At 38.1% G+C, this 27,992-nt stretch overlaps 1 protein-coding gene across 1 annotated transcript; it reads right to left on the bottom strand.

Moving 5' to 3' along the window:
• Nucleotides 1–1,446: 1,446 nt before the first annotated feature.
• LOC149236667 (nascent polypeptide-associated complex subunit alpha-like protein 1) lies at nucleotides 1,447–27,992 on the bottom strand. Its single transcript, XM_089372448.1, has 4 exons — nucleotides 27,801–27,992; nucleotides 2,625–2,718; nucleotides 2,357–2,487; nucleotides 1,447–2,228 (listed from the first exon to the last, which is right to left on the bottom strand). Exons 1-4 carry the CDS (start codon nucleotides 27,858–27,860, stop codon nucleotides 1,893–1,895), a joined length of 621 nt encoding a protein of 206 aa, XP_089228574.1. The 5' UTR covers nucleotides 27,861–27,992; the 3' UTR covers nucleotides 1,447–1,892.

Below are 27,992 nucleotides of genomic sequence, written 5' to 3'. Positions count from 1 at the left end.
CTCTATTATCTGAATGTAGACAAAGAATACTCCGCGAAAAAAAGTAATCAAAAAAAATTGATTCGTGTACATCAGCCCTGTGTGTCTCGTGGAATTTTGCGTGGCCAGTGTATTGTCAGGATATCATAATTGTTCGCTCTGAAGCAGTATTGCGCGTATTTTCCAATCTTCATGAAACTATTGATGGATTCTCCAAAAGTTTGTGGGCAATATGTTATCATGAAAAGATGCATAAAGTCGGCATAAATTTGGGATCAACTGGTGAGTGTCATGGTACACAGTGAAGAACAGATAGTCATATACTCTTGCAGGTTGTTCATGTTCGGACTGAGCTTTAAGACTTATCTAACATGGATGTAAGGACCAACCCACTGCCTGAAATATCGAAATTTTCCAGGTAATGTAATACACACTAACATGATTGTTTCTTGCAAACAAAGGATGATAGACATGGATGTCAACCAAGAATAAACTTTACCTATATTCAAGAATGATAAACATACGTAGTATATACCTGAAACGCCTCATTTCCATTGGGCATTGAAATGGACCCCAATCCATAATAGACAACAAAGGAACAGATTACCCAGCCTTGGATGCATATTTATCACATTGCAGCATTTCCACCTTGTTGAAGAGAGCTCCCACAGTGAGGTGTATATCAAACATAAGCTGGATAATATCTTCCATTGCTAATCTAACTCATAAGCACTGACCTGGGTAACAGGACGTAGAGTTCCCGAACAATGGAAAAGTGCCCTAGACCAATGCTCCATGATTTAATCCTTATTAGAAATTAACCCCTCGTTATTCCTACAAAGTTTCAAGTATTATGTTGATGCTAATCTAACAATGCTCGGATGAGGGCCAGCGGAATGATTGAGCATCTATGACATGAGGTTAACGTGTGATCAAGGGATTACGCATAGATGATGTTTTGCTTTAAGGATACAACAAATTATAATGGCAAGATTAAAGGAAAGTTGCTGCCTTGATCGTTAGGGAACACCTTTCCTGCCAGCAAGCCTGACATAGGCTGGTCGTCTAACAGCATGTGAAAAGTTGAAGACCGTTTTTTAATTTTAAACAATAGATTAAACATAATAGAGATGGCCTGCATCAAATTTGTAATTGCTTTGTCCATCGAGATCTTGGAATTTATCCCGAGACTTTTACCATTTATTGCCCCTTCTTAAATTAAATAAATGTTTCATCTCCAATCACAAAGAACGATCCAATATTCCATAAATCCAGATTGAAAAACCTAGACCTGTGGATAAACCAACAGAAACACCCCTGCTGAAGCTTCATAGAGAAGCCTGAAATCATTATTGAACAGCCGGAGACGTAATCTGTCTATATTATTGACTATGAGATCCGATAAAGTTGCATGTAGGAGGTTTAGTTGCAATCTATCATATATAACATTTCTGGGAAATTCGAATATAATGCAGAACAAAATCTATCAGAATTATAATTTAAAAAAGAAAGACCATACACAAGTAACAGTAACACCTTTAGCTAGTTTTTCCACGAGTATCATGAGGGCATAACATCTTCACTCATAATTACTAAAATGGTTCTTTGCCCGAATGCTTGCAGGAAAACAAGACTCCTTGAGCTCAAAAAGTAGGTAGTCTCTCAAACAACATTTGATTACCTTTCAACATAAATGTAAGCACAACCTCCCAAACAGAATCTAGGTTACATTGCAAGTCAAGGCAAACATTTAGGCTAACTAATGTTTACAAACACCAAACAACAGGAAGTGACTGAAAAATTAACTCTCCTAAATAATCATGTCTGTTGAGTACGGGAAAGTGCACTATTATTGGCAATTTGCTTGCTCATTTATGTCTCCTTGAAAAAAATATCATAGTAGTTGCTGTCATCTAAGTTGTAAGATCCATGATGGCAGTGACAATATCTCCTTCGGCAGCCTTCAAAGCTCTAACAGCCCTAGCTCTTGAGACGCCTGCCTGGGTCATCACTAGTTCAATATCCTTTGGCTCCACACCAGTATCATCTATATCTTCTTCTTCCTCCTGGGCAGCAGCAGATGACTCTGGTTTAGCCATTACATGGCTCAAGTCAGGAGCCTTGAACTGCTCAGCTGCTTGTGTCTGCAGCTGAGAACTCAGATCCTCGATCTTAGCCTCACCAAAGACTATATATGTGTCTGATGCTGGACTTTTGAAAACATCGGGTTTTGAGATGACAAATAAGATCTGCAAAATTATACCAATAATATTACAATGGTTCCTTAAAGAGAACAGGCTAAAAATGATCCCAATTTGCTAAAAACATCTTATACACATGAGAAATACTTTGGACAAGTAGTAGGAGGTAAACCAACATTTTTGCTTTTCTTTATAGCAACCCTGGTTACACCAGTGACAGGCTTCATCCCTAGCTTTAGCATTGCTTTCCTACTCTTCTTCTCACTTCTACTTTGCTTTGACTTTCCATTTGCATCACCACCTTGCTCTGCTCATCACAAATTACAGGTCAGAATATGGAATTTATACGTAACAGAACAAAAAGCACTGAAATAATGATCCCTAAAAAATGCATATTACAGAATAGATAACAAATCCGTACAAAAAATTGGAACGAAACACTACCTTGACCATCATCATCCTCTTTATCATCATCATCCTCTTCATCATCATCTTCATCATCATCATCTTTATCATCTTCTAGAATGGGCTCATCAGACTAAAAAAGGAAGTACAATCTTTTATTAAAAACTCTTAATGACAAAAAGTTTATAAGCAGAAGAAAGTCAAGAGGCCATATTATAGTAAATTCATTCTTTCACCTGGTTTTATCCAAATAAATGGAAAACCAGTTGGCAGTGCCAGAAAAAGACAGACACCACCATAACCATCACCAATGACATTGTATGGCATCCAGTACAGATACAGCAAAAAAAAAGTTAGAAAATCCTGGACACGATCCTTGTTTACTTATCATGTTTGAAGGTTAATATTAATGAGAATTCTTTGTTTTGGCCTCATTTCCAAATTCATGAATCGTATTCTGATTTTTTTTTCTCGTGTTTACATATACAATTCCAACTTTTGGCCTTATTTCCAAATTCATGTATGGCATCCAGTAAAGATACAGCAAAAAAAATTTAGAAAATCCTGGATACGATTCTTGTTTACATATCATGTTTGAAGGTTAATATTAATGAGAATTCCTCCTTTTGGCCTCATTTCCTCATTTCCAAATTCATGAATCGTATTTCTGAATTTTTTTCTCATGTTTATATATACAATTCCTACTTTTGGCCTTATTTCCAAATTCATGAATGGTATTCTGAATTTTTTTCTCATGTTTATATATACAATTCCTCCTTTTGGCCTTATTTCCAAATTCATGAATGGTATTCTGAATTTTTTTATCATGTTTATATATAGAATTCCTCCATTTGGCCTTATTTCCAAATTCATGAATGGTATTCTGAATTTTGTTCTCATGTTTATATATACAATTCCTCCTTTTAGCTTTATTTCCAAATTCATGAATGGTATTCTGAATTTTGTTCTCATGTTTATGTGTCTATATATATATATATATATACACACGAGAAAAAAATTCAGAATACCATTCATGAATTTGGAAATAAGGCCTTCCAAAAGGAGGAATTCTCATTAATATTAGCCCTCAAACATGATATGTAAACCAGAATTCCACAGGATGCGCATCTTCCAGAGTGGGGGGCACAACCCCCGTGTTCCCCGCACTCCACGAGTGGGGGGCTCCTGGGGAAATGTTTGGGGGGCTCCTGGGGAAATGTTTCTCCATATCTCCCTTTTGGGGGAACTCAGGGAAACACATGGAAAAATATTTTCGCAAAGTAGGGGACACGTTTCCTCAAAAGGGGGCCATCTGATGTTAACGATGTATCCCAGGCTCTGCACAGGCATATCTGGTATCACAGAATTTACTGTTTGTTCAATTAACCCATCATGGAGGCTCCATTTAACAATTTTGTTGCACTCAGACAACCTATGACAATGTTTTAAAACTCCGACTCTGACTCCAACTCGGCCGAGGGTCGACTCCAACTCGGCCTCCGACTTGGTATCAACTCAGTCGGCTCGATTTCAATGACTCGGTCATTGTAAAAAATACATTAAATATTTAATTTTTTTATAAACATAATTTTAAAGATTTTCATTCATGTTTCAAAACATGGAGGTAGCTATAGCCTATAACATCTATTGGCATTAGGTAATGAGTCTATCAAGGAACAAACTGAAGCTCCATATGCAGAAGATTCTGGTCATATATTCACTCAAGAGAACAAGAGTCAAAGTCTGGTTGAAGATTGAATTATGAACTAATAGCACATTAAGTTGGGACTTGGCAAAGTAATGAAATGCAAAAGGCAAAGACGACAACCTGAAGGACCTGCTGTCTTTACTACAATCATTGACATAAGTCATATAAATTCATAAATCTCAGAAATAAGACCATAATTAGGAAGAAAATTCCTCTAATGATCAGAACATACATAATCTCATTTGAGAACATACATAATCCGAGGGTGGTACAGTGATTTGACATGCGATCTCAAGAGTCAAGATATGACCTTAGTACACAGATGCGGTCTGTGCTAAAACTTAAGAATGGTATGACGATTATTCTTCATTTATACATTACAACAATTGTTGTCTGCCATCAGAAATGCTGGCCTCTTTGAAACACTTGATGTTAACGGGCCGCAGTTTCCAGTCTGGCCGAGTAGGCTCGGACTCGGCCGAACCGGCCGGGTTAAAAACTTAAAACCTAGCCGGCTGAGTTGTTAGACAACCTGGCCGGCTCAGTATTAACCCGGCCGGCCGAACCATTTCATAGGCCAGGTTGCCCAGGGAGGCTCTGGCTCAAACCAACTTGGCCGAGTCGGTTCCGAACCGGCCGTTTCTGAAAACACTGATCTATGATGCTTTCCTTTCCACGATTCCATTTATTCACATTCTATTCAATTGAATATACCAGATGCAAAACAAAATACCAGGGAGATTGATAACCTGCCACGTGTGAGTGACTATAATATCTATTAGATTAATGATACTCACAGAAGTCCTATAAATACTGATGCAAGTGCCCAAGAAGTAGACTTGGTAAAAAAGAAATCTAGAAATCCCAATGTTAAGGGTGTGAATAATAAATATTAAGCTGCATTACTAAAGTGCTACTGTAAGTATGGTGCACAAAAAGAGTTTACAAAACAGCAAAAATACATACACAAAAGAGGGACATAAGTACCCAAAGGAAGACATCTCATGTAAATGCTCGACTCTTATATCACAATTGCCTGATTAATTACATATGCATACAATAAATGCTCTGTAACTAAGTGTTCCATGGGGGTGTATCCCCCAAGGTGGGGAGCATGCACCCCTCATTTCCTATGCTCCAGGGGTGGGAGGTGCCTGGGAAACATCCCCACATCCCCCTTTTGGGAACTTGGTGAAACATTTCCCCAGTGTAGGGAATGTGTTTCCCAAAAAGGAGGGTGTCTGGGCATTCAGCAGTGCCCCCCTCCCCAGCCAAATACAAGGAAAGGGGGGATTCACCTCCACTTATTTTTTGTCTCACAACCATCTAAGGCAAAACAAAGATTGGGGGTAGAGATTTGAGGAGATTGTGACCTTGGTAATTAATGGTAATATTAATTTCTTAAAATAACTTAAATTTTTAACATTAACATTAATTGTTTCAGGATGTTTGAGAGTGGTTCCAACCTCATCAAACTTCACATATGGAGAAAGTAAAATTTCATATTCTATTCAGAATTCAGCAGTCTTAACAGTTATCAAGATTTTTGGTTTGCCATGATTATAGCATTTTCACTAGATTGCACATTTTTGTGGGATGATGAATTTGGGTGGGATGAACTGTTATTATTGGAAATTTATTATTAATATTATTACTTTTATGAATTTAGAGATCGGAACCCCTATGCTAGGGACCCTAATGTCCCCCTACCCCCCCTGAATTCCCATAAAATTTGGGGGTTGCTCCTACAAGTCCCTAATGTGATTCTACCTGTTCCTGCACTCCCCCATCCCAGAAACTTGGTGGAATACAATGTTCCACAGGGACACTCCCCCCAGGTTCGGGTGCACGCACCCCTCGCACCCAGGACGGGGAGTCTCGTGGGGGTGCGTTTCCCAGTGTGGGAGTCTAGACTCCCCAAACAGGGTGCGTCTGGGCATCCCCCTTCAGTGTGGGAGTCTAGACTCCCCAAAAAGGGTGCATCTGGGCATCCCCCTTCAGTGTGGGAGTCTAGACGCCCCAAAAAGGGTGCGTCTGGGTGTCCCCCTTCAAAAAGGGTGCTTCTAGGCGCCCCCCTTTAAATTTGTCTAGTAAGACCCAAATTAAAAATTAAAATACCAAAAAAAAAAAAATCAAATCAATGTATTTGAATATTTCATAATTGATTTTTAAATTTTTTTTATCGAAACTCATGGTATGTACGAATAATTCAATAATGAGACTTGAGAATGTCGCATGATTCATGAATGATGCATGTATCAAAATGAATGATGAGGATGGATCAATGATTCAATTGTCTATTCAATATCTTTATACTTTCATTATTGAACAGTGAACAATGAATATGAATTTGAATTATTATTATATATATATATCAACGTCTCCCCGCACCCCCGTCTCCCCCTTGTGCATCTCCCCGCACCCGTGTCTCCCCGCACCGGAGTCTTGGTGGAATATTGGTATAACATATAAAATCTGCTAATAGACATGAACCTCTATATGCCATGTTCTTTAAAGGGCAGTGAGAAACAAATCATTTGCAAAAGCTTCTAGAGTGTGTATTCCACCCCAAGTACCCAAAGAACTCCACAGTGATTGAATTACAAAATAAAACTTCAATTTTTAGGCACTATTGGTGATTCAGAACTGCCGTAACTGAAGTGAGATGTCAATGAGGATTCAACTACCTATGTCAACAGCTGACCCAAGTCAGCTATCAGAAGCCACCGGTGATGTCGAGAATTTACGTTGAGTTGATATCCAAGTTGGCTATACTCCAAGTAAATGTCAACGAATGAATGCCAGCCTGCCTGTGAAGGTCAATCAATTTTTACTCAAACAACACGATGCAAGGGCCCAAGCGTAAACTCCAGAACCAGCGAACCTGGAAATCCCAAGGTTATTTACGAGAATGCTAAGCAAGGTGAATGTAATTGTGGTGCAGATTAAACAGTTAAAAAAACAGAAAACGTAAATACAGGGAAGAGCTACACAAGTGCAAGAGAGATTTCTCCTCTACTGTTTGATTCTTATATCAGAACTAATTTGGTAAAATGCATATGCAAACAAAATGTTTGGTACAACCTATAATGGAGCAAATAACAGAGATGGTCTATGCCAAGATCTGTGAAATGCTTTGAGGTAAATCCCATGCAAGAGCTGCTAGAATGTTCAGAGAAGTCTAGAGAAAGTTTGATACTGAAACCTATAGATACTACTGGTGATTAGGAATTGTTGTAGCTGAAGTCAGCTGTCAATGATGGCCAACCACCCATATCAAATGTTCAAGGCAAATTGACTATCAGTAGCCACTGGCAATATTAGGTATTGATATTGGGGCAGAGTCAAAAGTTGGTTAGACTCCAAGTTAATGTCTATCAATGAATGAAGGTCGACTTGTAAAGGTAGGTCAGTGTCACTTCAAGCAATCTAATCAATATCGAACCAAGGGATCTGGAAAGCCAAAGGTTATGTAAATATTAAGCCAGGTGACTAAGTGTGAATCCAAGTGTAATGCAGATAAATGAGATAACAGACTGTAAACATGCATACACAAAAGAGGGACACAATTGCCAAAGGAGGATATCACATCTATATGCTCAACTTATATTGCAATATGAACTGTCTGATTGCATACACAATATGTAGTGGCCCATCTTTTGAGCACCAAATATATGTAGCCATTTGTCCTCAGTTTTGTTGAAAATAATGGTACCAAGGAGGTGTTTCCTAGTGCATTTATCATTTTCACCTAGGAAGACACATGAATGACTTTTTTGTCTTGGGACATTATAAGTTTTATTAATGTCATGGAGCAAAGTACTTTTAAGAGATATACCATGTACTTGAATTTATTGATGTCACTTGAGTCATAAAGTGACTTTATGAAAAAAGTACAAAATACACTTCATAAAAGTGACTTTTATGTTTTAAAAGTGACTTTATGAGAGAAAAATGCACATGGTACAAAAACATTAAAAAAATGTCTAGGAGACTCATTAATTGATGGGGACCACATTAGAGAGAGGTCAAGAGAGGGAATGATCTCCACCCTTGATCTAATGAGTTGATATTTAATCTCAGCCATTAGATATCAAGGGTTAGGGTTCTCATCTTTTGAAAAGACAACGAAAAAGAAAAAGGAAGAGAGGCTTATATTCATTTATTCTCATGAGCTATTGAGTAGAGAAGGGGAGCTAGAAAGGAGGAGAAGAAGGCAGCTTCAGCCATTAATTGCAGGCCGAAACTACAGCAACCAAGAGGCTCGAATCCCAAGAATCAGCTAGCTTGAATTCCAGAGAGCAGACCCGATTTTCTAGGCACAGAAATAGAGGAGTGGATTTCGAGGCAGTTTCTGGAGTTAATCAGGCTCAAAATTCAAGGGCTCATTCTGTTGACTGAGCACGCATTTCGAGGCAGGTAGCCTGGCACAGAAAGCTAGGCCTGTCTCTGCTAAAATTCATGGTACAGTCAGCACATTTTTAGGGGTCCTGTAGTGAGTTTTTCGAGGCTGTTTTTGGTCACAGTCGAGGCATAAATTTCAGAGAAGATTCCTGCTATTCCTGGCACAAAAATCAAGGCACTGTAAGGTAACATCATGCACAGATTTCAAGGCAAATCACAGCTGGGTTGTATGACTCTGGCACGAAATTCTATGTAACCTGGGCAGTGATATCAGCAAGCATAAAAAGGAGATACATTGTTTTTATCTCTGCTGTGTATTTATTTCCTAAGAAGCAATTAAATCCTCCTTGAGAACTGGTTTTCCCCCTGTGAGTTTTTCCAGGGTCATTAGACCAAATCACTGTAAAAATTGTGTCTGTGTTGCTTGCATTTAATTCTTGTAGCAGCTGCTAAAGTTAAAAAGAAGTAGAGTAGTCCTATGTTTTAAGTTGAATGCAAGTCTACCATTCATATCAGCTATATGTCATGTTGGGATTTGGGAATTAAACCTTGTGCAAAAACTTGAAACTGGGTTGGGGCTACAGCATATGAAATTTCTATCATTGTTGATAATATCGGCGATATTCGAAAATATCGCGATATTTTCGGCAAAACGATATATCGCCAAGAAAATATAGCGATATTTTCTGTTTTGAAAATATCGCGATATTTTTCAAAATATCGGCAACATATTTGCTATGTTTAAAAATTTGAAAAAAAATATTTTTTATGCTTGCCAATATTTGCTGATATTTTGCCGATATTTTCGCCGATATTGCCAATAAGATGTTTTCTGGACCCTTGCCGATACTGATATTATCAACACTGGTTTCTACAAGTTTACCAGCTACCTGAGTAGACCAGAAATTATTATATACTTGTTTTGGATATCTGAACAGTAGCACAACTTACGATGCTAATATAATTGTGAAGAACACTCCACACATTTGCCAAAAAGCAAGGCTTTGAGCAGCAGACAGAATTTTGGATATCCTTGTATTTTCATGAGCAAGTCTGGGCAGGAAGCATGGGAAGAGCAACCAGGAGCTCAGAGCATGAGAGGAAGGAAGCCAGTGGACACAAGGATGATGGTTCGTTTTTGAGATTTGACAGTGAAAATCCAATTTTACTTGTCCATTTAAATTTCTGCTTTCCCTAAGTTTTAATCTTCTACCAGACTGCTTTATCTCGCCATTGTTGTGACTGGGCAAATTCTGAACTGTTCTCTTTCTTTGTATTTACTTGGATAGCTGGCCTGGGTGAGATTGATCAATTGTGTGGAAACCAGTGTTGTGAAAAATCGCGCTTTTTTCCCCGCGCCGATTTAATCGCGCTTTTTACACTAAAAAATCGGCTTTTTTTTTGCCGATTTTTTTTCGAAAAAAAACGCGATTTTTTCTGAAAAAAAAGTGTGGGGTTGCCGGGAGACAACACGATTTTATACATTTTTTTTTGGTTTTCCATTTGGTCATTTGGGTTTTTTCATGCAAATTTTTTTGAAAGAAACAAATAATTTTTGAGTGGGATAGCTTAATGATCAAGTCTAGGCCCTAGTATGGATATGCTATTCATGGTAATGTTAAATTCTTAAAGTAAAAGTGACATTCTCTTTAATCTTCATTTTCATCCTTTTACTTAAATTTTTAACATTACCATGAAATGACTCGGGATGTTTGAGAGTGGTTCCAGCCTCATTGGATTTCATATGGAGAAAGTAGAATTTTAGATTTCATTTAAAATCCAGCAGACTTATCAGTTTTTCAGGATTTCAAGATTGGGAGATTGTAATGTTTCCAGGTGACACCACCTGCTCGGGCTACCCCTGCCACCAGTAGAGGACGTGGTCTACCTCCTATAGCTCCTACTTCTAGTTCTTCAGCTTCTAGAGCACATCAGACTCCACTGCGATCTCCACCAGCACAGGCACTAACATCTACATCTAGAGGGAAAGGGAAAGTTGTGGCATTTTCTCGCAAGAGGGGCAGAGGAAATCAATAGGATTAGACCTCATTTTATTGTATATGACATTATGACATGATGAGATACATTATCATATTTTTTGTTGATATTTTGAGGCTGAGTTGGGACTCAGGAGTTAGGACTTACTATTCAGGACATGATTCAATGTTATGTGTGATTTTAGCGCTAGAAATGATATTAAACATCTTATATATTAGTTTTTTTTATCATATTTATGTGTCAATGTATTTATTTTATGTTGTAGATGGTTTAGATATTAAAAAAATTGAAAAAAAATGAAAAAAAAAAATGAATATTTTTGTACCAAACGATTTTTTCCCGCTTTTTTCCGCTTTTTTCGTGATTTTTCCGATTTTTTCCGATTCGTTCCCCGTGCCGATTTAATCCTGCTCGCGCTTTTCACAACATTGGTGGAAACCCCAGTTTTGCCTATTATAGCATTGTTACATTGGAAGCTGTTAGAGCAGAATTTCTGTGGAAAGGACGAGGAACAATGGTGAAGCTTTATTTTATGTTGTAGATGGTTTAGATATTAAAAAAAATGAAAAAAAAAATGAATATTTTTGTACCAAATGATTTGTTCCCGCTTTTTTCGTGATTTTTCCGATTTTTTCCGATTCGTTCCCCGTGCCGATTTAATCCTGCTCACGCTTTTCACAACATTGGTGGAAACCCCAGTTTTGCCTATTATAGCATTGTTACATTGGAAGTTGTTAGAGCAGAATTTCTGTGGAAAGGACGAGGAACAATGGTGAAGCTTTAAACTTAACTATTTTTCTTCCTTAAGTTCGGCTGAAATCTACATTTTTTTTTGAAGTAATACTTTTACTTCACTCAGAGTGAGCTATGCATGTGGTTATTTTGAATTTTTGAGTACCATCAGCATACCCATTGTCACTTTGCTTGCTCGTTTTCATCAATTCTTCTCATTGACTCTGGCAAATGGTGGTGCAATTGGTAAGTGGAGGAAGTATAGTATTGGCAGTAGAAAAATCACTGGCTGAGTAACCTACAATAGCAAATTCCTTGCACCCTTATAGGCAATTCTACACAATAAAATGGGTTTCATGTTAATTTTTGAGTTAACATGTTCTTTGCTTAGGTCAGTTACTTCATTAATCCATTAGCCCATTATTAATTCCATTAATCCATTAGCAATCACATTAACCATTATCATAGATAGTAACTAATGAAAGAACATCAAACATAGATGCAGAAGACAAGCCAAGACAAGAGGACACCAGTTTTGGCGAATACCAGGGAAAAACCCCAAGATTGGAAAAACCCTTTGATCAATTCTTTATTATTATATCAAATGTTCAGCACAGAGAGTACAATAAAGTCAAAATTGACTTGCCAAATGATGATCAAAGCAGCTTGTCAAATCTGTAATTTTCTGCAGCAGATAATACCAGTCAAATTCTGCCCTAACCAGAAAGTCAACGATGGTCAACACAGCAGCAAACCAGTCCTCTTTGAAGCTTGGTCAAAGGTAGTCAAACTCAGCCTTCTGAAGTGGGCAAAGACAGCCCAAAACAGTCACTAAATCAATAGTCAAACTTGATCAAATTCTGCACTTGAAGTTTACAGTCAACTCTGCAGTCAACTCTATGGTCAGCCCTGCGGTCAGCCTCAGTCGATGTGCCCAGAGTACCTTGGTTACTATGCCAATCAATGTAGCTTTCCAAAAACGAAATTCTAGCATGAAAACCGCAGTCAAATGTGGTCAAAACACCCCTGGTCAATGCTGGTTAAAACTTAAACCTGCAATAGACTCTGAAATTTCGGCACTATAATTCATTAGGCAATTCGTCCTTCTGCTGCCACACGTGAGGAAAAGATATGCCCAATAAACTGTACGAACCAATCAGAGAAGGAGAGAGATGATTGTGTGAGAGAGTGAAATACCAAATGAGGTTGGAGGTCTCTCTTATTTATAAAAATTAAGCAAAGAGGGCACATGTGAGGGCATAAATTCAAAAACACATTTCCGCTTATCCAAATTTGATGATCTTTATGTCGATTTTGGTCCTCTCGAAAAGGGGAATTCAATGCAATAATCATCTCCATCAAATGAGTTGTCCAACATGGAATTTGGCCCTAGTTTCCAATTTTAACACTCCCTCTCAACTAGGGAGAATTCCACTTACCAATCCATCATGCCATCCTATCATCATGAACCATCTATGCATCTCATCTCAACTCTGTTGAACAATGATGTAATAATGAAGAAGAATATATCGAAAGTGAGTCACAAGACCTTGCCACTCTCCACTGACAAAAGTCAGTCCAAGGGTAGAACCCCAACCAGACTTGGTCCCAGATCAAGTTGTTGAACACCATGCATCCTAGACATAGGGAGTATAGTAGTATACGATGTGTCCATCTGTAGTGGTATGGTCCCTATCTACTTTTCCAACTCAATGGCTAGAGGACAGGTACTTCCCAATCCCATGTGTCCTAGATTACATGGGTAGGATGACATTGGGGCAACAACAAGTAAAGAATAAATCACATCCTGCTCACAACCACACACAAGTAAAGGATAAACCACATCTTAAAGTCACATGTCACAACCATTGTAGGGAAAGGATAAACCACATCCTACGTGCATGCAAACCAACGAGGGTAGGGAAAGGTTGAACCACATCCTACATGCATGCCAACCAACAATCGTAGGAAGGATCCTACACGTAGGGAAAGGAAGAACCATGTCCCACTGACATGTCAACCATCGATTGTAGGGAATGAGTAACCTACATGTGGGGAAGGGATGAACTACGTCCCACTGACATGTCCACGTGTGACAACCGACAGATGCCTTTATGCATCTCTCACTGGGGTATCCGCCGGAGAAGGTGAATCACTCATCCTATGCATATATCATCAGTTATAAGAGAAGGCAAACCACTCACCCTATGCTCTCATATATCATCATAGAGTATCATAGGGGAAGGTGGACCACTCACCCTATGCTGTCGTATATCATCATGGAGTATCGCAAGGAAGGTGGACCACTCACCTTGTACATAGCGTACCTATAGGGGAAGGTGAACCACTCACCCTATGGTCGCACATAGCTCCAAGAAGTACCCCAGGCCCCCAGGAGCTCCCAAAGCTCAATGTTCAACCGAGACCCTCATAGTAGGGTCTATCCATGACTCCTAACCTCTCTCTGAAGAAAGATAATCTTGACTTTACCAAGAGGCCATGTAAGGATGATAGTAATATGCTCATCCAACCAACAATGATGGAGCTTGGTAGCTCTCCAATGTACCATATCAAAATAAAGTGGTACCCAATACTTGGAGCTGTCGTGGAACATGGATTCTCTGAAAAATGAATCCCACTCAAGAATATCGCAATATACAATGATGGTTACCAACGCGTGCTCAAATAACTCACTAAAGGGTTGTCCTCGACCAACTAGCTTCATAAGTTCATAATAAGCCATACTTCTTGTTATATACACATTTGGCCTCAATAGTGCTTCCAAAGCAACTGAATCAAGAGATATAGCACTAGATGTGCTCTTTCCATCCATCACACTGCCAACCGAGCCAGCATCAGAATATTCATGGAATCTTAGATTCCAGCAATGTACCTTAGATTATAGATAATAGAATCACAAAGATATCTCAATAAGTAGTTATCCAATATATGAGGCTCATCCATAAATCGACTTAGAGTCTTCATAGCAAGGCATATGACTGATGGGGTGTTTATCAACAACACCAGGATCCCACAAGATATACATATGCAAACCAACAATTTGTCCATCTCATTAGGCCTTTAAGTGCAGGGAATAGTGCATCAAGGCTAGGTCTTCCATCTTGACTTTAAAAGCCAACTCCCTCTTACATTGATAAACGAGAGGGTCATCAATCAGACATCATCAATAGTTGCATCTTTACAATCCAATACTCCCTCTAGATATAGAGAGAGTGACCTTGCCAAAACATAATCATTGAGCCACCTGTAACCTGTCCCTTTTCCTGCTATAGACCCTTAGGTCCATGTGCCAAAGTCATCAATCATAATCATGCAGCTTCCATGCAGCCTCTCAAGTAACAGGGATATATCAAGGCATCATCAGAGTCATCATAATCATAATCAACTGCCATGACTTGCCTTCATCAATAAACATTGGGCAAGAAGAGGTCATACTGCTAGGGATTCTATAGCTCCCTCTGAAGCCTTGCTTTAGTTGGACATTTAGCCTTTATCAATCTGCTCCTTATCTTTTGAGATGAGACATTATCATGCTTTAACTGAATCAGCAAACTTTCAAATGCATGCACAGGTAATCTTTCTTGCATGCTCTGCTCAATCAACAACTCTCAACATTTTCAACTAACAGTCCTCAACAACAGTGATATACTTGCATCAATAGTACCTCAATATTATTGATTGAATGAGGATACCAAGGGACTTGCTCTGAATTTAGCCTTGAAATGTTCTGATCCTTTTAAACTGCCTGCTTCAAGTCTGATTATGCCAAGGTATCTTATGCAACATTGATTCAGAGTCCTAGCACTTATTAGCACAGATCTTAATATCTTTCATCACATTATAGATAGTCCAAAAAGAACCCTAGTAATAGATCAAATCAAGTTATGCCAAATTACTTCTCAGTGATAAATTTAAAATTTAGAGCATGTTATCATGGGCTAGATTCATGAGGTCATCAATATGTTTGGAATATATATAACTACTGATGTACTAGATTTCTTCAAAAATTCAATGTTGCTGCAAAAGAATGCACTTTGAACTATTGATGAAAAACTGACTTCTTCCCTCAAGATTCTGATACTGGCCATTGGTTGTTTGATGAACACTAGCTGAAGCCAAGAATCAGTAACACGGAGTTCATCACATATTGCAATACAATTTTGACTTTATTTCTCAAGCCAATTTAGGTTATCTGTATGATGAGCAAGAGAAGAGATCTTAACCATATAGAATATTAGAGCCATCTTAAGCTCATAATCAGTAATGATGCAAGGTTATCCAACTGCTCATCAAGTCCTCAAGACTGGCGATGTGCTACTGTAATCCCTGAAGATGACTATTGATGCAAAATGTGCCACTGGTGTATCTGAAGATGCCTGCCAAGTATATCGCAAGTTTGTTGATCCATATTTCATTGTTAACCTGTACACATTCTTGCCACAATTGTACAAGCTTGAGATGATCCACAATTCTTTTGAAGAGCCTCAAGGTCTTTTCACACTTGATTGAGAGGATATACTTTAATCAAAAATTAGCCTCAATCTCATACAGAGTTTCTATGCCACAAACCTTAATATGATTTTGCAATATAAATCGACCTTCAACTTTAATGCCTGTCATACCTTGAGAGATGAGACGTTTATCTGTCAATAGGAGTGCCTGAAGTTTCTTTTGATAACTTGCTTCCTTGTGATGAGGATTCATGCTTAACACTGTCCATGGTCCTAATGTGTTGATATTGAGCCAAGTATGAATGCCCTAAGTTACCAAGATTCGGATACAGATACGGATACGAATCCGGATCCGCTAGTTATTTGAAAATCTAAGATCCGGATACGGCAAGGATACGTCACGTACAATATATATATATAAAATTTTAAAAAACACCTTAAAGCTAAAAAATCAAATACTCCATGAAACCATCAAACATTTTTAGAACATTGAATGATAAAATCATAAATATGAAGATTAAAACATTGAAATGGTGCATCATCCCTCATACAAAGTAACAAAAAGGATCATGATTCATAATATCATGAATGATAATAGTAAATACATTTACATATCCTCAAATGGATCTATATCTTCTGTGTATTGCAACTCTACATCATGAATAGATGATGGGGGTCCTGGAATGTAGGAAGTTGCATCAGTAGGCTGGACTGGTGGTGGAACAATATCCTCAAGCAGGTTGAGGTGAGTCATGGCATTCAGTGTCAGGTTCAAGACAGAGATCTCAGGTTCCACATCCCACATCCTGCTCGAACCCTTTTTATATTCTGGTTCAACATGTGATAGAAGACGAAGGAACATAAACAAGGTCCTCAGCCTTTGTCGCTCCCAACCTGTTTCACTTCACTGAATGGATGAAGCCATATGTACTCTGATTCCTCTCAGCTGATGAGGAACTAGCAACCTATGATAACAACCTAGTGGCTAGAGTAGAGAGATGAATGCTATCCCCACCATGGAAGCCCCACCAAGTAATAGGATCAAGATGTCCTCGACCATCCATAGCTACTGGATCTGAAAAGCTACCAGTCGACTGTACAAACCCTCCAAATTCTTGGTGGACTTCCATTGCAACTCCCATATCTCTATAAATTTTCTTCAAGGTTGTCTTGTATCCTTGTACCACTTCAGAATCTTTGTTTGGTGTTGTTCTACCAAGTAAAGACAAAATTTTAGAATGATAGTATTTAGGGTGCAATGCATATGCCAGAAGGTGTAATGGCGTGGTCATTTTGTTCCACCTTTCTGTAACTATGTCCTTCACTAAAATAATAGAATGTTTCATGAGGGTCATTTTCACTTGCCCTGATAATTTCCCTTATCCTCTCCAACATACTATCAATGTTTTCATAAACTTCCCCCAAGCAAGGTGTATCTATATCAAATGCCCTGATCAAGGTCAAGATTGGTTCAGTGAACCGTAGAAAATATTGAACGTTGTCCCACCATGCATCATCAAGAATGATGGACTTGATTTTTTGCCCTTTATCAGAAGTGGAAGTCCTCCATGATTCCCAAAGAGGGTCAATGACCATTGCTTGTAGTGCTTGTCTCACCTCCACAATCTCTTTATGACAAGTGTGGGAGGCAAAATGAGTTTCAGCAACCTACAAGTTTCAAAAGGCCAAATCTCAAATGAGAAACCATATATAAATTTGTAATTAAAAATAAGAATTTCTAATACAAATAGTATTGATTAAAAAAATTACCTTTAGTAGCTCCAACTTTGCAAAACCCCGATAAATGGCTTGGGACATTGAATGATTCGTTATGAACATTTCGATTTCTTTTGATGCTACATATATTTCATTAATCCATTCAATCTCACCAATCTTGGCAAGCCTAAGGTTCAATGAATGGACTGCACATGGAGTCCAAAAGATGTGATCATATCGACCCTCCACAATCGAACCTGTAGCATTACAAACCTGTGCGTTGTCCGTAATGACTTAGGCAACATTATGTGGCCCCACACTTTCTATTGCATCAATAAGAATTGTGGATATGAAATATGCATCTTTCTCTATTCCACTGCAATCAACAGCCTTCAAAAACATTGCCCCTTGGGGGCATACTGCAACAACATTAATTAATGGGCGGTTTTTTTGGTCTCTCCATCCATCAGAAATGATGGACACCCCTGTTTCTGCCCATGTATCCCGGATTGCCTGTAGATGTCTATCCACAGATTGTCTCTCTGATGCCAACAAGGTAGTGTGGACCTTTTCATATCCAGGGCTTTTGTATCCTTTTGGCGCTTCATTAACCGCCCTAATCATTTGTTGCCAGTAAGGGGAATGCACCAAATTGAATGCTAGCCCATTTGCATAGATGCAACGAGCTACATGTTCATCAGCTATGTCTCTACCTTGATTATTGAAACACGCTTCAAGAGGGCCTAGAGTGGCCCTTTTATTAGATGTAGCAGCAGGCCTAGATGGCAATGGAGGCCTAGTTGTAGAACTTTTCACAGGGTGTTTTCCCTTAGCAAGTTTCCTATCAACAACTTCTTGCAAAGATGCATAGAATTTCATTTTTCCAGGACTCAAACCTTGGTCAGGTTTGCCATTTGCATCTTTTGGCCCGATGCATACTTGCACCCTTGTGTTAGTTTGACTGGTGAGATGGGCCTTCACTCTAGTATATGAGCCATTTTTTACATCTTGGCATTCATTGCACTTCCATTTAAATGAACCACGTCTGGGATTTTTTCCAATAATCTCCACATATTGCCATAGAGGAGATTTTGGGTCTGTTTTGATGATTTCCCCTTCACTATGCTCATGTTGTGAATCTTGTGATGGTTCCATTACGATAATGGTATAGACTCTATTGGTTACTTGCAACTACATATAAAAGTCAAATTACAATTTAATTTTTAATTTGACTTTTATATGCAGTTGCAAGTAACCAATAGAGTCTATACCATTATCGTAATGGAACCATCACAAGATTCACAACATGAGCATAGTGAAGGGGAAATCATCAAAACAGACCCAAAATCTCCTCTATGGCAATATGTGGAGATTATTGGAAAAAATCCCGGACGTGGTTCATTTAAACGGAAGTGCAGTGAATGCCAAGATGTAAAAAAGGGCTCATATACTAGAGTGAAGGCCCATCTCACCGATCAAACTAACACAAGGGTGCAAGTATGCATCGGGCCAAAAATGCAAATGGCAAACCTGGCCAAGGTTTGAGTTCTGGAAAAATAAAATTCTATGCATCTTTGCAAGAAGTTGCTGATAGGAAACTTGCTAAGGGAAAACACCCTGTGCAAAGTTCTACAACTAGGCCTCCATTGCCATCTAGGCCTGCTGCTACATCTAATAAAAGGGCCACTCTAGGCCCTCTTGAAGCGTGTTTCAATAATCAAGGTAGAGACATAGCTGATGAACATGTAGCTCGTTGCATCTATGCAAATGGGCTAGCATTCAATTTGGTGCGTTCCCCTTACTGGCAACAAATGATTAAGGCGGTTAATGAAGCGCCAAAAGAATACAAAAGCCCTGGATATGAAAAGGTCCGCACTACCTTGTTGGCATCAAAGAGACAATCCGTGGATAGACAGCTACAGGCAATCTGGGATACATGGGCAGAAACAGGGGTGTCCATCATTTCTGATGGATGGAGAGACCAAAAAAACCGCCCATTAATTAATGTTGTTGCAGTATGCCCCCAAGGGGCAATGTTTTTGAAGGCTATTGATTGCAGTGGAATAGAGAAAGATGCATCTTTCATATCCACAATTCTTATTGATGCAATAGAAAGTGTGGGGCCACATAATGTTGTCCAAGTCATTACGGACAATGCACAGGTTTGTAAAGCTGCAGGTTTGATTGTGGAGGGTCAATATGATCACATCTTTTGGACTCCATGTGCAGTCCATTCATTGAACCTTAGGCTTGCCAAGATTGGTGAGATTGAATGGATTAATGAAATATATGTAGCATCAAAAGAAATCCAAATGTTCATAACAAATCATTCATTGTCCCAAGCCATTTATCGGGGTTTTGCAAAGTTGGAGCTACTAAAGGTAATTTTTTTAATCAATACTATTTGTATTAGAAATTCTTATTTTTAATTACAAATTTATATATGGTTTCTCATTTGAGATTTGGCCTTTTGAAACTTGTAAGTTGCTGAAACTCATTTTGCCTCCCACACTCTTGTCATAAAGAGACTTGTGGAGGTGAGACAAGCACTACAAGCAATGGTCATTGACCCTCTTTGGGAATCATGGAGGACTTCCACTTCTGATAAAGGGCAAAAAATCAAGTCCATCATTCTTGATGATGCATGGTGGGACAAGGTTCAATATCTTCTACGGTTCACTGAACCAATCTTGACCTTGAGCAGGGCATTTGATACAGATACACCTGGCTTGGGGGAAGTTTATGAAAACATTGATAGTATGTTGGAGAGGATAAGGGAAATTATCAAGGCAAGTGAAAATGACCCTCATGAAACATTCTATTATTTAGTGAAGGACATAGTTAGAGAAAGGTGGAACAAAATGACCACGCCATTACACCTTCTGGCATATGCATTGCATCCTAAATACTATCATTCTAAAATTCTGTCTTTACCTGGTAGAACAGCACCAAACAAAAATTCTGAAGTGGTACAAGGATACAAGACAACCTTGAAGAAAATTTATAGAGATATGGGAGTTGCAATGGAAGTCCGGCAAGAATTTGGAGGGTTTGTACAGTCGACTGGTAGCTTTTCAGATCCAGTAGCTATGGATGATCAAAGACATCTTGACCCTATTACTTGGTGGGGCTTCCATGGTGGGGATAGCATTCATCTCTCTACTCTAGCCACTAGGTTGTTATCACAGGTTGCTAGTTGCTCATCAACTGAGAGGAATTGGAGTACATATGGCTTCATCCATTCAGTGAAGCGAAACAGGTTGGGAGCAACAAAGGCTGAGGACCTTGTTTATGTTCATTCCAACCTCCGTCTTCTATCACATGTTGAACCAGAGTATAAAAAGGGTCCGAGCAGGATGTGGGATGTGGAGCCTGAGATCTCTGACTTGAACCTGATACTGAATGCCATGACTCACCTCAACCTACTTGAGGATATTGTTCCACCACCAGTCCATCCTACTGATGCAACTTCCTACATTCCAGGACCCCCATCATCTATTCATGATGTAGAGTTGCAATACACAGAAGATATAGATCCATTTGAGGATATGTAAATGTATTTACTATTATCATTCATGATATTATGAATCATGATCCTTTTTGTTACTTTGTATGAGGGACAATGCACCATTTCAATGTTTTAATCTTCATATTTATGATTTTATCATTCAATGTTCTAAAATTGTTTGATGGTTTCATGGAGTATTTGATTTTTTAGCTTTAAGGTGTTTTTTAAAAATATATATATATATATATATATATATATATTGTACGTGACGTATCCTCGCCGTATCCGGACCTTAGATTTTCAAATTACTAGCAAATCCGGATCCGGATCTGTATCCGTATCCATATCTGAATCCTGGTAACTTAGGTTTATATGCCCCTCACCTTTCTTTGCTTTTCTTGATTAGGTTTTCAACATAGAGACTATGGCTTAAAATCACGCCCAGAATTTGACTTTCTGCCACAAGGAGATTGGTCTAGGGTTGCCTTTGTCCTTTAATGTGATGAAGCCTTAATGATTGCTTTCTCTCTTACTTGGGCTTGTCCTCACCTGAGCTTTGATACCATGTTAATTTTTTAGTTAACATGTTCTTTGCTTAGGTCAGTTACTTCATTAATCCATTAGCCCATTATTAATTCCATTAATCCATTAGCAATCACATTAACCATTATCATAGGATAGAACATCAAACATAAATGCAGAAGACAAGCCAAGACAAGAGGACAGCAATTTTGGCGGATGCCAAGAAAACCCCAAGATGGGGAAAACCCTTTTTTTATTATTATATCAAATGTTCAGAAGAGAGAGAGTACAATAAAGTCAAAATTGACTTGCCAAATGATGATCAAAGCAGCCTTGTCAAATCTGTAATTTTCTGCAATAGACAACAACAGTCAAATTTAGCCCTAACAAGAAAGTCAACAATGGTCAACACAGCAGCAAACAGTCCTCTTTGGAGCTCAGTCAAAGGTAGTCAAACTCGACCTTCTAAAGTGGTCAAAGACAGCCCAAAACAGTCACTAAATCAGCGGTCAAACTTGGTCAAATTCTGCACTTGAAGTTTGTGGTCAATTCAGTGGTCAACTCTGCAGTCAGCCCTACAGTCAACCTCAGTAAATGTGCCCAAAATACCTCAGTTCCTGTGCCAATCAATGTGGCCTTCTAAAAACAATATTCTGGCATGAAAACCGCAGTCAAATGTGGTCAAAAGACTCCTGGTCAACATTGGTCAAACCTGCAACGAACTGAGAAATTTTGGCCCTGTAATTTTTCCTGCAATTGTCCTTTTTCTGCCACACGTGTGAGGAAAAGATATGCCCAATAAGTTGTACGAACCAACCAGATAAGGAGAGAGATGGTCGTATGAGAGTGAAGTACCAAATGAGGTTGGAAGTCTCTCTTTTTTATATACAAATCGTTGAGGGTAAAGTGATGTCTCTTGGGCTTCATGAGCCTACATGATGATGTGACCGACCTTGACAATTTGCACATGTGAAGGCATAAATTCAAAAACACATTTTTACTTATCCAAATTTGACGATCTTTAAGTCGATTTTGGTCCTCTCAAAAAGAGAAATTCAACGCAATAATCATCTCCATCAAATGAGCTATCCAAAGTGGAATTTGGCCCTAGTTGCCAATTTTAACATTTCAGGGTAAGAAGATTATCATGGAAAAGGCTGGGAGGAAAATATGTAGTCTAGATTGCTTAGAAATAGCATCTCCAGAGCTAACTTGCACAGAGCAATCTTTTTTCCTGGTTCTTCTCTAAAATCTTTTTTATTATTTTACACTTGTATTTAACAAGAAAGTGAGTGGAAAGGAGTTATTTCTCATATAACAAACTTGTCAAAAGGGAATGTAGTAATGACTATGTAATTGCATGTTCGGCAGGAATTTTATGAATCACTTGGATCTGGCTCACAACTAGTCGTAGAAGACCCTCCCATGAGTCAATTGTCTAATGTTTTCATGTATTTTATGCCAGGTATATGGTCACTTGTTCAAAGTATTTTGATAAAAATTTGTAATGTCTATATGCCCTTGAGGCAGCGTTGTGCATGACCATGCAACAGCCCTTGACCCTGTCGTCTTAAGGCAGTTATGCCTTCAAATATTTTTCTTTAATGTTACCTTGACTCTAAAATTTCATGCCTATAATTATAATTCTTTAGTGTGCCATTTCATAATGGTTATATATAGTATTGACCTTAATCTGGAAATCTTAATGGCGTTTAACCAGAGTTAAAAGATTTGATATTAGATGACAATCTTGGTAACATTCAGAAAAATAGACATTCCTCATTGGAATGGAATTTAAGTTTGTTTAAAATTACATTTAGAGCTCACCCAACTAAATCAGGACTCCATAGAAGACTTGCAAAATATTCAAAAACAAAAAATCAGTAGAACTTTTATGTAAATCACATAAATGTGATCATGTTTTGTTAAAAATCATTCAAGGACCATCCGAGCCTGTAAACCTTGGGGTTACGCCTTCAATTATTCTGAGTTCATGGATGTGAAAGGTTACATTATAAGCTCTCAAAATTAGTTCTCTGGCAGTGTGTTGACTCTAAAAACAGACCTAGGAATTCATACACAAACTTGGAACACTTGAAACTTGAAATGTATTGGCGTTTGCGAAGTTGAATAGGCTTCAAACGGCCATTTAAGCTCTCACAACTGTGCATTATTCCCATTCAATAAAACCTTTCCTTCAAAACCTCAGCTACTTTTCCTCTGGACAACTCAAAAGCATGGTCCTGTATCCACTGCTCAAATCACGTCAAGCTAAGACACATACCCTGTCATCGTCGTTAAGGGAACTTACATGTTCCTACAGGAACAAGTCAAATCCCCTTGTCACACCAACCGACCTCCCCTGTCATGATCGACCAATGGACCTCCGTTCTCAAACTTAATGATATTTACCTTTATTTTATATTTATTTTGATCTAACTTAAATTTTAGCAATAAAGGTCAAAGTGGGACCAACATTCCAAGCTGTTTGGTGGTGGACACTGGAAACAGACCCATCAGAGTCTCAGACATCACATAGAGAATATAGAGTTAGATGTTTTCAACTTCAAGCACACTGAAACAGATTTTTAGCTTTCTAAGTATATGTAAAATAGAACCCTGTACACCATACTCTTGCACATAAAAGTTCTGAATATTGGAATTCTTGGATTGAAACATAGTAATTTAACTTTTGTAAAGATAGATTTATGAATACCCAAAGAAGCATGCACTAGTAAATAGCTTTGCCTACTCATTATCACATTATTTTCAAGCTGGTAAGTGCCTTACCTGGTTGGCCACTCAATGTTGTACACTAAATGACTTAATAGAAAATTTTCAAGCCTTGGAAATCAGCTAAGTAAATCAAAGTTAATAGGTGGTTCGGGGTAATTAATCACCTAAAGAAGTAAAAAAATGATATAAAGTTATAACTTATGAACTTACACCTATATTACTGTGCTAGGAATCTAGGATCATGCCCTACACAACACAAGGTGTGTAGTACAATATAAAATGGATTTAAGAGCATAAGTGTTTTATATTTTAATTTCTGTAAAGGACTTCACGAGGCAAGTCTCGTGCAAGAACCGCTGGTGTGTGTATAACTTCGTATGTGTACATATAAATCGACAGATAGTTTGATTAACACTCAAAAAACTTCAATCAATCACTGATAGTTTGATTAACAATACCAAAAAAATTGTGTATGGTGCTACCCTACAAAATACAATTAAGTGTAATACAACATATAATGGAGTTAAGAGCAGGAGTGCTTTGTATGCCAAGTTTTGTAAAGGGCTTCGAGAGGCAAGTACTTTGCAAGAACCACTGGCATGTGTACTCTTCCCTATGTCTACATATAAATCCAGAGATAAGGGATTAGTGAACTGACATCAGCTATCTATGATGGTCCAACTAGCCATATCAAACAATCGAGTTGAATTAGCAATCAAGATCCGCTATCAATGTTGTGGAAGTGATATTGGTCCAATGTCAAATTTGTCCAAAGTTCAAATCAATGTCAACAATTAATGCCAGGTATTGATGTTGTCAATTCAAAGTCGGCTAGACTTAAATTCAATGTCAACCAACGAATGTTGGTGCCCCTATGAAGGTCAATCAACCCAAGACTTAATACTTTATGGTTGATAGAATTAAAACTTAATTAATTTTGCTGATGAGACTTGGCCCAGTAAAAATGTATGAATGTATTATATTTGTATTTAAGACTTAATTAATGTTGGTTATTATTGATGAGACTTGGTCTAGTAAACATGTATGAATATGTATTATACTATTATATTTGTATTTCATACTGTAGTAGATTTTATACTTTATCTCTTTTGGGTTACTGTCTAAAATAATCACTCATCCACTTTATTGTATTATATTGGGGACTTGGTCAACTTTCCTCACTCCTTTCCTCACTCTCCCCTTAATTTTGTATTCTATTGGTAGTAATAAAAATGAGTGCACAGTTCCAGCAAATGACTTTACAGTTCCAGCAAATTTCTCTCATACTCGCATACTTACTCTCTTGTGCTTTCTTGTGTGGGAGTATCGTCTTGCATTTTTTATATGTGCTCCATATCAATTGGTATCAGAGCTTTAACATTTAGACCTCCTTAGAACTCCTGGGAAGATTGATATTCTGGAAAGTTTGGTTCAATTCAGTGTTACCTCATTTGGTTTAGTTCAGTTCAATGTTGTTCATGGCAAAAGAGGGTACTCCATCTAAGGTTTAGTCTAAGTTACCTTATCCATCCTTCATGCATTTATTCAAGGGAGACTTATATCATACCACTTAAGCACTATGTTTAGGCAAATTCCACCAGTTTATTTCAGGTAGACTCCATCTTCTTCAATTGAATATTGCACCCTAATCATAGGAGATTCATACAACAGTTGCAATGTTAGTTCAAAAGGTTATTCTCCTGTCTTTCCTTTTGTATTCCATAGCATGGAGGGTGCATCCCTCATGAGATAGAGATCCATTTAATTTAATTTCAAAGATTAGAGAGGAGTTCCATCATTTTCGAGCTTTGATATCTGCATTCATTCTTCTTTCTCATTTCAATATTCACCTTCCACAACACTTACTTTCTGGATTTAAGATAACACATGAACCTAATATTCCAAATATCTAAACAGCTATTGCACAATAGAGGTCTCCAACAGTGACTGCATCTAATTGCACAAGAGCATGTTTACACCTCTTTTGGTTTTCTCAAATCAATTTTGTAATTTTTTGCTGTGAACTAGACATTGTAAAATTGAATCTTTTGGAGGTGAACTTATATTTGTTTGTATGAAAATGTATTCTTCAATCGTGCTCATTTTTTCTAGGTTGGAATCAAATGTGTTACTTAATGCTATAATACTTTAAAAAATGACCTTATTGGGTTCTCATTTCTTGACTTCATTTCCCAATGCAATGCATCCGATTTTATAAGACGATCTGTACCTCGAAAATTCAACTTTATTAATTATTACTTGATTTTAAAGCTAAATTTTGTAAATTTCAACGCACAAAAGCTTGTTGCTCTGTGTTGATTCTTGCAGAAACCGAGGAAGACTATAGTGGATTTATTGTATTCTGAGCTGACTTGAACATCTATATCACAATCCGTACTTTGAGTTTGCTGGTTTTAAGGAAACTAGTTAGAGATCTGAATAAATTTAAAACAGCAAAATATATTGCAGGTTTGAGGGACTTCCTTCTAAGCATTAAAAATTCCAGCTACATACCATTCAGGGACCCACGTTAGCAAGAAACAGACTAGAAAAGGGGCAGGACTGTAATTAAGAGACAAGACACACCCCCTAGCGGTTATCCAGACATCTTCGATTACACTCTGTCCAAGGGTTTTTCCAGGGGATAACAGGGGGCATAGATTACCCCTACTCGCGGCTTCATAGCCGAAGGATTCTAATTTCAGTGTGGTTAGCCAGCTACACTGATTGTAATATTTCCAGATTGGTGAAGGACATGCTTGTCATGCGAGGATGAGATGAAATTAGTCAAAATAAGACAAAAAACATTTTCAAAGCAAGTTATTCACAAGCGACGAACATTAGAGAAATTATAAACATAATGTTTCCTACTCACGGCAGTAAAAGCGAGCTAATAGTTTTATTTATTTCAATATGAAAATAGCCAGAAATAAAAATATCGGGTGCGGCTTTATGTTGTATATCCATGTGTTAAAAGTTGCAATTTGCATCGCAAATTTTATACATTGATATATGCATGATCTTTTGGAAGCCAGAGCAGTGTACAATGGGTCTCCTGCTACAAGCCCACTGGCATTATTAGGGCAAATCAGTGTCTGTGTTCACAGTGACTTGAATGAGGATTGCAACCAGTGACCAAAGATTGCCAAATAAAACCCACTAACAATTACTTAACCCGCTTCATTTCAACCGAAAAATATACTCTCAGAAACGCCTTATGAGGTCAACACTGCATAATAACTGATAAAAGGCGTATTCCTATATGGAACCCACAAAATCTTAACCTAGACCCGCTTCATTTCAAAGCCTAAAACCCTGGCAACACCAAAGATGAGCAAGGTCCGCATACTATATAATACTTAAAGCTGTTGAAGCTTTTTTAATGGTGAAATCTTTTGGGTAGATGGTTGGACAGTTACCTCAATCTTCTGCTCCTCGAGGTGAGCAGCCAAGAGATCGGCCTGGGTTGCAGCTGTCATGGCGAAGATGCTAAGTATATCTGCACAGGCGCCTTCGGAAGCTTCGATCTAAAGAAAATATGGAAATTTTTTCGTTCAGACAGAGGGCATAGGGTTTTAAGTATCCGCCCAGACGGTGTTAGGGCTCCGCTA

The sequence above is a fragment of the Pinus tabuliformis genome, chromosome 8, assembly GCF_031772625.1.
Source record: "Pinus tabuliformis cultivar Carrire ecotype Pingquan chromosome 8, CPIR1, whole genome shotgun sequence".
Taxonomy (NCBI): Eukaryota; Viridiplantae; Streptophyta; class Pinopsida; order Pinales; family Pinaceae; genus Pinus; species Pinus tabuliformis.
Note: the sequence above shows the minus strand (reverse complement) of the source record. Positions and strands in the feature narration are given on the sequence as shown.

What these genes read in the sequence shown, in the direction of transcription:
- LOC149236667 (XM_089372448.1), bottom strand. Translation starts at nt 27,860, where the DNA reads ATGACAGCTGCAACCCAGGCCGATCTCTTGGCTGCTCACCTCGAGGAG. An exon ending in TCGAGGAGCAGAAGATTGAG is followed by an intron (nt 2,719 to 27,800) that starts GTAACTGTCCAA and finishes TTCCTTTTTTAG; the next exon opens with TCTGATGAGCCCATTCTAGA. An exon ending in AGAGGATGATGATGGTCAAG is followed by an intron (nt 2,488 to 2,624) that starts GTAGTGTTTCGT and finishes TGTGATGAGCAG; the next exon opens with AGCAAGGTGGTGATGCAAAT.